Source organism: Ornithodoros turicata, unplaced genomic scaffold (assembly GCF_037126465.1).
Source record: "Ornithodoros turicata isolate Travis unplaced genomic scaffold, ASM3712646v1 Chromosome78, whole genome shotgun sequence".
NCBI lineage: Eukaryota > Metazoa > Arthropoda > Arachnida > Ixodida > Argasidae > Ornithodoros > Ornithodoros turicata.
In genome coordinates, this window is record NW_026999392.1 from 273,160 (window position 1) to 286,092 (window position 12,933).

General features: G+C 46.3%; 1 protein-coding gene across 4 annotated transcripts in view; it reads right to left on the bottom strand.

The window, feature by feature from the left end:
• LOC135374565 (SH2 domain-containing protein 3C-like) overlaps positions 1-12,933 on the bottom strand; it is a 286,980-nt gene that overhangs the window by 73,750 nt on the left and 200,297 nt on the right. For 3 of the 4 annotated variants that reach the window (XM_064607502.1, XM_064607503.1, XM_064607507.1), the window contains one exon: positions 8,609-8,684. The exons of the other annotated variant lie outside the window; for it this stretch is intronic. In XM_064607502.1, coding sequence (XP_064463572.1) covers positions 8,609-8,684 — 76 coding nt within the window. The remainder of the gene's footprint in view (positions 1-8,608; positions 8,685-12,933) is intronic. 4 annotated transcript variants of the gene reach the window in all.

Sequence of the window (12,933 nt, forward strand, 5' to 3'; positions counted from 1 at the left end):
GTTGCCCAAACGCGCTTTCCCTATTGAACTCTGGAAAGCGGGTTTTCCTCAAACATTGTATTGGTTAGTGCACAAGCATTGGTTAGTGCTCTTGATGCTATGGACTTCAATATTACAAACAGCGTGTAGAACTGGGCGCGATTCCTAACTGTCTTCTCACCCACTTTAAACAAAATTCATGGCATGATTGAGTTACTCTGATAAGGAAACTCCAAGAAAAGAGGAAGAAGTTAGAAAACAGCAAGAGAAAGAAGAAGGTAGAATCAGAAACGAAGATAGTGTTTGACGATGGAGGATGCACCACCCGCGGGAGCTACTGTCCCAAGACAGAAAGTGGCGGCGCGCTGCAGGTCCTTAGACCATTATGCCGAGTCCGACGTCGATTTGGCCCGGAAAAGGTCCATGAACAGGGACTACTTAAAGGAGGTCGCACGGGACCTCAAGTCCATCCCGGTCCTCTTGTTACTGGGGGACATCTTCGCCTTTGTTATTCTTATCATCTTGTCTAACATACTCAATCACGTGTTGCCACAAGCAAAGACGACCTCCCAGACTAGCGTAGAGCAAGTTACGCAACCTATTGTTGAAGTCATCCGGGAACGACGAACGTGCAACCTCCCACGCTGTGGAGCCATTGGTCACGCACTCACGTACAGTCTCAATGACGCCATCCCGCCTTGCAGCAGCGTGTGGGATCATGCGTGTACCGGATGGATCACAGCTCCTGAACCGGTATACCGGAAAGTGATTCTTGGTTCGGCAAACCTCTACGTCGAGGACATGTACAAGGACATGCAGAGAACCCTTTTGACCATGAACGTGGCAACTCGAACTCCGAACGCAATGCAGAAGGCTTCTACCTTCTACCAGAGCTGCATTCGACACAGAATGGAAGCGGAAGATGCCATGGATGAACTCAGATTATTGTTCAACAGGTACTCTTTGAGAAGCTGGCCCTATGAAGCATTCGCTGAGAACATAATTAGCACAGTACTTCCCAGGTACCTACACGACACGCAGGACAACGCAATCTTAGGTGTACAAAGTGCGAACCTCGCGCCAAGAATGTCCATCATAGAATCGCAGCTCAGGACTAATAAGACAGTATACCTTGCTTTGGATTGCCCTTCATTTCCCATGCCTCGATACGTATACACACAGACGAAAATGGGCCCAATGCGAAGCCGTTACTCGACCTACATGAAGGATGCCATCACCAGTTACTCCCCGCATGTTGGCAATACAACCTTAGAAGGAATATTTGCCTTCGAGAGAAACCAGGCTTTCGTGGTTCGAAAGCACTGCTACAGGAGGAGATTCAAGCGTGTTACTGTTGAGGATTTGACTCGCGACATACCGGGTGTCAACTGGGCCACATTTTTAAGTGACATAGTTGGACTTGGATCGTCCTTTAAGGTTGTTGCAAGGACCGAAATTCTAATTCGATCCACGAACTACCTTCGCTACGTGGCAAGTTTGAGGCAAGGAGCGAAGAACGTGCGGGCTGTAAACTACATCGGTTGGCGTTTGCTGCATCTTTTTGGGCGACACGCGTCGAGAGAACTGCGACGGTACGAGGACACATTTCGAGAAGTTGACATCAACGTGCACCAAGAGCAGGACCTTTCTAAGGAATGTCTCATGTTGGCCAACGATGTGATGCCCATGGCTGTCGGTAGGGTGTACGTTGAGACTCACACCCGAATTAAGACATTCGTTAAAGTGAACCGAATGATACAAAGCATACTCTTTGGATTGAAACACATGCTTTCGGAGGCATCTTGGATAGCTAGTGGTGAGCTGCAAACTGCGTACGCCCATATCGGTGCCATCCGAACAATGGTCAGCATTCCGCCTTGGATTGCGAACGATACTCTTCTCACAGAGTACTACAATGATCTGGCCATGGATCCATACAACGCCCCATTCTTCGGGATTCTGGTGAACGCCACAGCGCACATCGCCAAGAAACGATTCACGTCCCTTGACATCCAAGAGGACATTATATCGGGAACGGATGAAGAGAGGAAGAAAGCCCAAGAAAGAGCCGCCATCAGCATCAAGCACCTACACTCCTTCATCTTTCCAGCCAGGATAGTAGACCTGAACCTACATAGATATAACCCGCGCCAATCCCTTCTGTATGACGTTGTCGACAACGTCATTTTACTACCCGCTGGCATACTGCAGCCACCGTATTACGATCCGGACGTCCCGTACGCATTAAACTACGGCGGACTGGGCGTACTCCTGCTGCACGACATTATCACCGAGTTCTTCCGTTTTTATTTCAACATTGCCAACAACAACTGGAGGGTAAAGCTGAAATGCATCAACAGCGGAGTATACACCGAGAAGGAGGACAACACTGGCGCAGTTTCTGAAAGACGGGACGTGTATACTGTCGCTTTCACTATGATGATAGTTCGCGTTGCGTACAACGCTTACCATTACTACATGGATGCAGAGGACGATCAAGTCATCTCAGGAGTCTGGCCAGCAGCTAATCCCGACCAAATGTTCTTCCTCTCCGCAGTGAGAACTGTGTGTTCCCTAACGCGCGACAGACACTGGGCACGGCTCATGCAGGCAGACATGACCAAGTCGCAAATACCGCTTCTAGAGAAGATAAAGCATGCCTTTCAAGGTTTATCAGAGCTCCACGACGCCTTCCACTGTAGCAGGAATAAAAAAGGTGAGTTCTACATATGTATGGAGGATAAACCCGTCATGGAGGAATCGCCAGCCACTTGAATGTTTGTCGGTGCTTCTGGAAGAATAAACGTCCTCTCGATAAACAATGTGTTTTCCTGACGTTCTTGTTGAGGGTTGAGAGCTGTTCTTTTTGTTGCTACAGAATATGCGGGGATGCACATTTGTATCTTGATAAGCTATTTCAAAAAAATAGCTTACTGTTTGCAGCAAAAAAAAAAAAAGAAAAAGAAAAATGCTGTTGCACCATTTTTCTTGAGTACCATACAGCAAGACGCAACGATCTCTTACCCAGCAGTTCTGTTCCACTCGTACTCAAACCCCGTTCCTAGCAGAGGAACATAGAACGCGACCCTAGTATCTACTTCACTGTCCTACTCGTAATTCTACATCCCACCGGAAATGACATTCAATTACAAAATTCCCCGTCCTAAAATCGTTCCAAGATAACCTGAAACTCGCAAAGCGCACCGTTAGAGTTGCTGCTTACTACGATTTTAATGTTTCCACCATGAATAGAGCAGCGAGCAGAAGGTTGAAGGTTTTCACCAAATCTGTCATTAAATATCACAAATATGATGCATTCAATTCGAATAGTTCTAGACGAGAATAACACATGGCAAAAGATCATCTCGGGATACATTGGCAATTCCTCGAACGTGTTTCTTACATGCACTCCAATTCTGAAGAGCCCATATAGGTGACATTAGCCCCTGCCACATTATGTCGCTAGACATAAAATATCTCTTCTTTTCATTGGGCAATACTCATGATTTGTCGAGGCTGAGGACAACACTGGAAATTGACATAACTGCTTTCTCTGACCTGCGCCCGTCGTGCACCGCTGTCAGCTGCAACGCCGATTATTGTTGTGTTGGTTCTTCGATTGCTCCCAAACTCAGTGCTCGATAATTCGTCATGCTCTTTTTCTGCCGATCTTATACGTCGTCGCGTTGATGTAATTTTTATTCTTTAGTCAGGCCCATTACTTGGAACCCAACTCATGACTTATGCCTGACGGCCAGAATTGATTTTCACGTCAGGAGCGCCATCGAGTTGTGTTCTTTGACATAACGCTATTCCCGGACATGGATCCGAAGTACTTGAAGGAGATCCGCGGAGAAATGCGCTCAAAGTATTTTTTCCTCATCCTTACTTTCTGCCCCTTATTCCCACGTTCATTGCGTTCGCTCATATTGAATAGCAGACTTTACAGATGTGGGCGCGGTAGCATGGGAACTATGAGCGCCACTGCTCTGTCGTCTGGTCCGGTTCTAGTTTACCCAGACTGACGCTGCTGCTGTGAGCACAGGGAATGTTGTTGTTCTTCTTCTACCTCTACCTCTGGCCGTCTCGTAATGTTGTAAGGCGCTATAAATTCCCGTGAGCCCTTGCGTGCCAGGGATGGCGCTCGGAGGGGGTATACGTTTATTTCGAAAAGATCAGCGGTGGCGCTTGCTGTTGTAGAAAGTTGTGTTGCTGCGCTCGTGTCAAGAAGTCATCGAATATAACGTGATTGTCAGAGCAAACCTAGAGCGTGCCAAATGCAACTAATTTTCAGATAAATTGGTTGTATCACGCCTACGCCTAGCCCACCTGAAGCAATACAATCCCACCGACAAAGGCACAAGTGTCACATCTCCAGCAAGTGTGTATTTTGTATTGTATATGATGTATTCTTTATGCGTTTATTTCTATGTGCGTTTCTGTTAGAACAGCACATTGCTGCGCAAGGACTTTGTATTGAAGTTTGTTATATCGTAAAAAGAAATACTGTTGTTCAGGATGTGTGCCCCAAAAAAGCCCACATTTACGCACGTTCTGTGCAAATCATACGATCTTTAGGTGAACACGCATTTATGCGCTGAAAATCAACAAAAGTTGTCCAAGCAAACATTGCTCTCTTGTCCTTCTTCTTAAACTTGTTCTCTGTTCGACAATGTACGTTCAACGGAAAGGTCCTTTCGCATCTCTTATCGGCGAGGCTGACAGATAAACCGCATGACTGTTTTCAGATTTTTGTACTTAGTGTCCAAATTTCAGAAAGCAAATAATGAATAAATACGACCGTCAAGTCTTTTATGTCCATACTTTGACACCTGTGTAGCAGCCCAGTAACAGTACAGCCTTTTTGTAGCAGTACACTCTAAATTCAAATACGGTTCCTGTGCCCCTTGCGATGAAAAAACGCCTATTTGAAGTGCTTTTCCGACACAAGGCTGTCATTTTACTCCTAATACGATACGCGGCACAAATCAAGGTCTCACGCTTCACCGGTTGTCTGCCGAAAGTAATGTGCTGCGTATTTGTGCCGGGAAGCCAAAACGTCCAAGTTTTCTTGTTTTGTCTGCTTACTCTCGCTCGTACCTGCATCACCTCTCTCTCGCCCTGCAGTTGATAAGCGATAACGTTTCGTGCCCCCATCATATCATATCGTTTCGGCGCACTTATTGCACTCTACAGATGTCATCTCGCTTCCAATGACGTTATTCCAGTGCTCTAGCTTCGCTTAATGGGAGACGACGAAAACCTTCCATTCGTGCTAGTGCCGCGAAGCAACTGCGGCTATGAGCGACGTACAGGAGGAACAGAGCGGAAAACCCGGGAAGACCTCAGACAACACAGCCAGGATTCGGTGCATCTTCCTGGCCTGGTAGTTCCTGTTATATATTGGGCATGTATTCATCCGGCAGAAATTGGACCTGCCCAATGTTGGCCACAGATCATCAGGACTTCGATGTGGCACAGTCCAGCTAAGCAGGCCGCAGCGACTTCCGTTGAACCGTTTCCACTCTCGACTGTCCGTTCCATGGTCCTGAGCAGGAGCGCCGTCAGCTCGAACGAGTACTGTCTTCACGGAGAAACCCGTCTGTGTTACTACATAGCATAGACACGGGTAACGCTAGGCCCTAGTGCTGTGATCCCAGAGCGCATAAAAGTGCTTTGTTAGTCGATGCTCTTGATGAAATGCTACAACCCAGCTAACCATCAATATCCCAGAGACCTCCCAAACTGGTCTCATACGTTACAGATGTCACGTGTATCCTCACTGCGTCCGCTGTATATCCAGCACGAGACGCCATAAATATCCTCCATTGAATATTCTGAACACTACCATTATCACTACAATGGCGTTTCTTTACATTACAAGAAATATTTCTTGTGGCGACGGCAACCATTTCCAGCATTCTCAGAACGCGCGACAATTTCATTTTTTTGAATCAAACTGCTATAAACTATCGTTAAATAAATAGTTTCTCACTTCAGACATGTCAAACAGAAAAAATAAGAAAGCTTTGGCAGAATAAGCTGCCAGTCAACACCGACTGTTGGTGTAACCGTAGAGTCTACGTTGTCTAATGTTGACTAATGTTGTATGTAAAGAGATAGCGCTGAGTCAACGCTGTTTCAATTGTACGTACGTAGTCATTGGTGGATGGTGAGCATAAAGAACAACGTTGCTTTTCCACGAGCCACTCAACTGAGGATTCACGCAGCGAATATTTGCGTGGATCCCACTTTGTACCTTCAACATATTGTCAACCTTTATCACGAATGGAAAAGTCGTTGAGTCTTTAGTCAACATTTTGCGCCCCCAAATTGTTCGCACTGTATTTTATTTTTACATTGTGATGTCCCGTTCGCACGTATAGTAACGTCTGTTTGACGCGGTATTTATCACACGCATTCCTCCATTAATAATACTTATTTTATACCCTCATAGCCATACCCTTTTTAGTCATATCTGTAACAACTCATCACCTATCGCACCATAGTCAATAAACAAAGGAAAAAAAAACGTCTTTTACCTTTTCCACGGAAATTCGACATCATCATCGACATTCTCCGACCGCGCTTCATCAAACAGGCAATGCGAGTCGTCTTAGTGGATCGCAAAATCAGCAAAATAAAAATAAAACTAAATAAATACGGTAATAATATAAATCAAAGCAAAAATAAATAAAAAATCAGCAAATTACAACAATAGTAATACGTCCTGCCTGTATACAGGGTGTCCCAGAAAACGTGTCATTCAATTATAATAAAAAAACTACACCACCTAGAATCATGCGGTCAACGGCATTTGTTCTTACTGGGTTTTTGCCACCTCCTCCTGTGAATGTCGTGTAACGTAAGTTTAATTATGTAAATTTTTGCGAACTGAACTCGGATTCGGATGAATTTGCCTAGTAACTGTCACTTTTTTACTTCACCAATGTGAAGAGCGTGTCTAATTTACTCAAATTAATGATAATTGACAAGGATATTCAGGAGCTATCGCATCGGAAAAAATATCCGAACATCATGCTCTACGGCGGTAGCACAGAATAGCGCGCGATGAATTTTTCAGCGCAATCTTTGTCAGTCCGACGAAAGGAGGTTGGAGGAGGAGGAGGAGGAGGAGGAGGAGGAGTGTCGTTGGGAGGAACCCGAGAGGTCTGCCTGCCTGATTAGGCGGCATGTTTCTCGGGAAGGGAAAGGTGGTGGAGAGGAGGAGAGGAAAGGATGAAGTGGAAGACGGAGGATAGCTGCGTCCATGGGCCGACTTCAGGGGAACTGTGCCGGCATACGCCTATTACACATCTGAGGGAAACCCAGGAAAAACCCCAGACGGCACAGCCGGCCCGCGCATTCGAACCGCGGACCTCCCAGTCTCCAAGCGCACGCGTTACCGCTGCGCCACCGGAGCTGGTAAGGAGGTTGGAAACCCAGCCCACTCCGGCATCGCAGAAAGAGATAACGCAGGCATGGCTTATCACGTCCGACTTTCGCTGGGATAACGCTTTCCCTCTCCCAATTTTAGGAACTCTTACTTTTTCTACTATCACTCTGTGGGCTGGCTTCGGAACCTCCTTTCGTCGGACTGCGAGCGATTGCGCTCAAAAAGACATCGCGCGTTATGGTCCGGTGCTCCGAAAAGCATGATATTCGGCTATCACTGTCAATTATCATGAATTGGAGTGAATTCGGCACGCTCTTCATATTGGTGGGGTAAAAAAGTGACCTTCCCTTGGCAAATTTCTGAGTTCAGTTCGCAAATATTTACATAATTAAACTTGGGGTACATGACATTAACTTTACAAGCTGGCAAAAACCTAGTAACAACAAATGCCGTTGATCGCATGGTTCTAGGTGGCGTAGTTTTTTTTATTATAATTCAATGACACGTTTTCTGGGACACCCTGTATGTCCTCTATACGTCCAAATATCTGCGAAAGACATTCCTGGAACCCTTACTGGATCAGCAAATGCTGAAGAAATGCGGGTCCTCTGAGACGTCAACGGGCTATTCAGCCTAGTCCCTGGAATATCCCAAAATCCCAAGTGGGATATTGTGTGGATGTCTCTGAGACATATCTGGTTTACTGGGACACTGGTGGAGTTGAAAGGTCCCAGAACCCTTCGGCATTTCCACTTGTTCAGTAACTTTCGCTGTGAAAACCTACTTCCTCCCTCGCGAGCGAAAAAATAAAAAAATAAAAGGAACGGCAACAACAGCAAATAAACACCGTCCAGATATGGCAGTTGAATTGGCAGCGAGTTATGGATCTGAACTGTAGCAGAAGTTCTGTAAGCCAGATGGCCTTTGAAAGAGGGAAGGACAACGGACGCATTTTCGTTTCCTTTATCCGTTTCTGATACCGGCCTTTCAATTTCGTTAAGTTTTCCTCACTGTTTCCGGTAATGGAACGGCTATTACAGAGCTGCGGGAGGACAGCCCGTGCGGCTCTATTAGCCTCCTGTTTTGCCCAAGTGCTGCTTCGGTGTCATGCATACACACTACACAAGTAATTTTGCGTCGTTGGCGCAGTCTTGCGAGACTTGCGAGGGGATGATGATGGGGGCTTTCAGAGAGTCGGACCAAACCAGGCAGAATTATATGGCGCTGACTTACTTGGGTTGCGAAATTAAGGATTCGCTGCTTCTGACCTTAGATGACAGTAAGGCTCGTCCGGTCTTGACACTCTTTCCTGCAGAGGGTGAAATAGACTGAGTTGGCAACAAAATGAACCAGTCTATGTTCAACTCGAACAATTAGGACGAATACAGCAGCCAAACCAATGTCCGAGCGAACCTCTCAAGGAACATTTGACAAAATGCCATGATGCAGTTATTTCCTCTAGGTTCGAAGAAAAAATGAACGTGCGTTTGGTATAATTCCCGTTACGGAGCACATAGGCACGCCCACAGGCACGCCCACAGGGGGGGGGGGGGATATGTTTATTAGACAAAAAGTGAAAAAAAAACGGGGAAAGGTCAGCCAAACGGGACGTCGGCTTGCTATTCCAGAAATAAGAAATAATAATAAATAAATAAAAAGAAAATAGAATAATTAAAGAAAGAAAGAAAGAAAGGCTTGTTGTGGAGCGCTAGGCGGACCAGTTACAATGAATAAGAGTAAGAAATATCGTCGGTCAAGAAAGGGTGAGAAACTAAAAAGTGTCGGCATTAGTAACGGTACGGTAAGCGCGCTGCCGTAAGTTTGTAACGGCAATACTTTTCCGGTACCGATTTACAAAAGTATCGCGATCCGCACTTTCATACCGGTAGGGGCGGTACTTGTAACGGTGTTAGGTGCAACACTGTCGTCATGTGAGCAAAATGAGGTCGTTAATTGCCCGATGTCGTTTTGGGCAACTAGATTCCGCGCTATGATTTGATGTTGACAGTGGTGCCCAAAATTATGCTTCGAAATAGCGTCGCAGCTTTGACTGATAATAATACAATCGCGGATAAATATGTAAAACTCGAGAAATATGCGTGCAACTGCGCACCAAAAACATGAACTGAATATGCACCTAGACATGCGCATTAAAAAGTGTTAAAGCAACTAGATTGTTTTCATCGTCGTTGGTGCGAAATGAATGAATTTTTGACAACATTTCAGTACTGTATTAGGGATACAACGAGGTAAAAGTATAAAGTCGCCGTTCAAGAGCATGCAACAAAGAAACATAAATTTTGTCACTTTGACACTGCGTGTCGAAATGTGGTAGGAGTGCGGATTATTTCGGCCACCTGGAGTTCATTTGACATGCGCCATCTTGAATATTTCTTGCCAATGTTTCGCGCAGTGGAGCTGAACACCACATCCCACCGAAACATCGATAATATAGTACGACCGAAATTCCGGCGAAGGAAGCTTTACCAAAGTCAGTGGGAAAAGGAACAGAAAGCTCTCTCGAGAGCCATCTGGGAAGAGAGAGATAAAAAGAAAGTAGTTGGAGCATCTCACTCAATCAGCCTAAATAAATGCATTACATTTAACAATAGCTATTCAAAAAAAGAAAGAAAGAAAAAGGACAAGAAGGAAGCTCCTGAAAGACATTCAACTCCGTCTTTATGTATAAATGAACAGGATAAAATGAAAGGAACTTGACGCGCGAGGAGGTCTCGGAGCACAAATTCCGTCTCATAATGCGCTGATTATTACCCGGAAACTTCAGTACTATATTTTTAGACACTCCTTGGTTTTCACAGGGTACTTCTCATTACACCAGACCTTTCGTTCAGCGTAGAGCGACTAGCAGCGGAGAATTCCCAATGACCCCTAGCTTTTCCTTAAGGGCCTTTCACACTGCCGGGACACGGACAAGACAGTCAACAAAAACAAGCGTTTTTGTCGTTGTTGTTGCTATATCACACTGCTCAAACAAAAAACACGAACAGACGACCACGTCATCCGACAGTGTCTTCGGAGCGTGTCGTATCGCAGGTCGTTGTTTTGGTTTCGAGTCACACTGAAAACACTCGACGCGGTCGACACAGTAATCGCGCCTTCTCCCCACATCAGGATGGCGGAGGGAACGAGTACACTGGCGTCTCTCGATGTATCTTGCCACAGATTCAGACGACGAGTACCGCTAAAACATTTTACCCAACATACATTTTTGGCTTTCTACTTGCGGTAAATAGAAAGCGTGCATCGTCTTTTACAAAGGGTGATAAAGCCACGTTGCCCCTTCGAGCAATTGGGACCTCTCCTATTGTGTCGCCCCTCCTTTGGCTGGTCATAAAGCAGTAAAAGTCGGGTCAGCGTTCGTGATTGGCTCTGACTGCGATATTGGACCCCTGTGAGAGACTCGTGTAGATGACGATGAATTGAGGGAGACAAGGAAAGATGAGATCAAAAGCAAAGGACAAATAGACAAAAGGAACAAAGGTCAAAAGGACAGATAGAAGTACAGACGGAGCTCTCACCGAAAGCCGAGCGCTGGAACATAGGTTGCCGCCAACCGTCATACATAGCAAGTCTTCCGCGCTACCAAGAGCCGACGCCTGGATCGCATTGGAATCTCGGACACTTGAGGCCCTCGCCTGTCACCAGACATAAACACTACCAACGCCTGTCTACGTTGCCAAAAGTACGTTGTGCAACCTCCGAATCCAAGATCGGCCAGGTGTCACGGCAATGATTCGTTTGTGGTGTTTCTCCAGCTTTCTCTGTGCTCGGTCATACTGCGGGGGACGTCTAAACTGCAAAAAACGTGCTCGATGTCGATATAAGTGAATGCGCACCTCTGGACTGCCAGAAACGCGCAAGATTATGTGATGTCCACCACTCGAAATTTGGACTGCGACCAAAGCAGTGAAAACACGGTCTTACGACATGTTTTGTTGATGTTTTTGTCGATGAAGTATTTCACACCGCAACAACATGTGTCTCGTTGTAGTGTTGGTGGCGCCGTCTTGCCAATGTGACATTGATATCGACGAAACACGGAACGCCGACAGCGACAGCGTTCCGAGTCTTGTCGGTGTCTTGTCGCTGTTTGGTGTTTTGTTTTGCAGTGTGAAACGCCCTTAATCTTCGTCAGAAGGCCTCCCTTTGTTCGCGGTTCAAAGACAGACGGGTACAGGTTTTGGGTCATCCAACGCGCAACCGGCAGGGAGTGTCGAAAGATGGAAAATCGAGGGAGCCGCTATCGAAAAATTGGGCTATCTCAAAATAAAGTGATCGACGTGCCCGCTGAAAAATAAACTACCGTAAATAAATGTTATCTGGCTATTTGTGCGCGGAAACTGCCAAAGCTCACTTAAACTAACCTGAACGTGAAAATGCAAACACCGAACTTATACCAACCTAATAATCAACTAACTAACGTGCTGTAGCCTCGCGTCCGCCTCGTTAAGCCTCAGCGTATAAAAATGTGGATTTCGTTCGCTAAAATGACTTGGACAGACATCAAAATTTGTTGGCTTTGACACGCACATAGAGAGAGAGAAAGGGAGAATGTTGTGGTGGAATATACAGGGTGTCCCAGAAAACGTGTCACTGAATTATAATTAAAAAACTACGCCACCTAGAATCATGTGGTCAACGGCATTTGTTCTTACTAGGGTTGGGATCCCGGGATCCCGACGTCCCGGGATCCCGGGATCCCGGACGATTTCTCGGTCCCGAAATCCCGGGATTTTCTGACCAAAAATCCCGGGATTTCGGGATCTTAAAGCTCCCATTATGGCTTGGCATTGCTGGTGTAATGCAAGAGGTAGCTTGATGAAAACAATGGCTCCGTAGATTCGCTCTTTGAAGCTTTCGTCCGCGAAAAGTAGCCACGGCACAGCAAAAGCTCTCATCCGTTGCGCCGGCGAGGGGCCGGTCAGCGCACGGGGTCCCTCTGTCTTGAACTGGTGGCAACAGTCGCACCGGCGTCCGACTGTCTCGCCGACACAATCCGAGCGTCCGTGTGGTGCCTACATTGCCACTAAATGGTTGAAGCGTGACAATGTCCGCCGTTCGCTTCTTCGAAGTTCCGTCGAAGTGCAGTGACAGTAGCAGTGTATGGTTCTACTACTTACGTGCAGAAGATGGACAATCGGCGAAATGTAAGAGATGCGACAGGGTGTTAAAGACTCTCGGTGCCTCGACGAAAGGTCTCCATACGCATCTGCTGCAACATCATATAAACCTTCGAGTGAGGCCTGCAAACGAAGACGCCACAAAAGGAAGCCTTCCATCGACATCGAAGGTACCCAAATATTCTTCACCAACGCTTGATTCGTTTCTGGCGAGCGCGAGCACTTCGATTGAATATAGGGTAGCACGGATGGCCGCCAAGTGTGGGTTATCGTTTCATGTGATTGCTTCGTCAGAAGACATACGTGATGGCATGCGCGCTCTTGGACTGAAGTTCCCTAAGGATAAAAAAACTGTCCGTCAGTACACAATGAACTTCTACATTCAGATAAAAGATGTGTGCAAGCAGGACCTGAAGA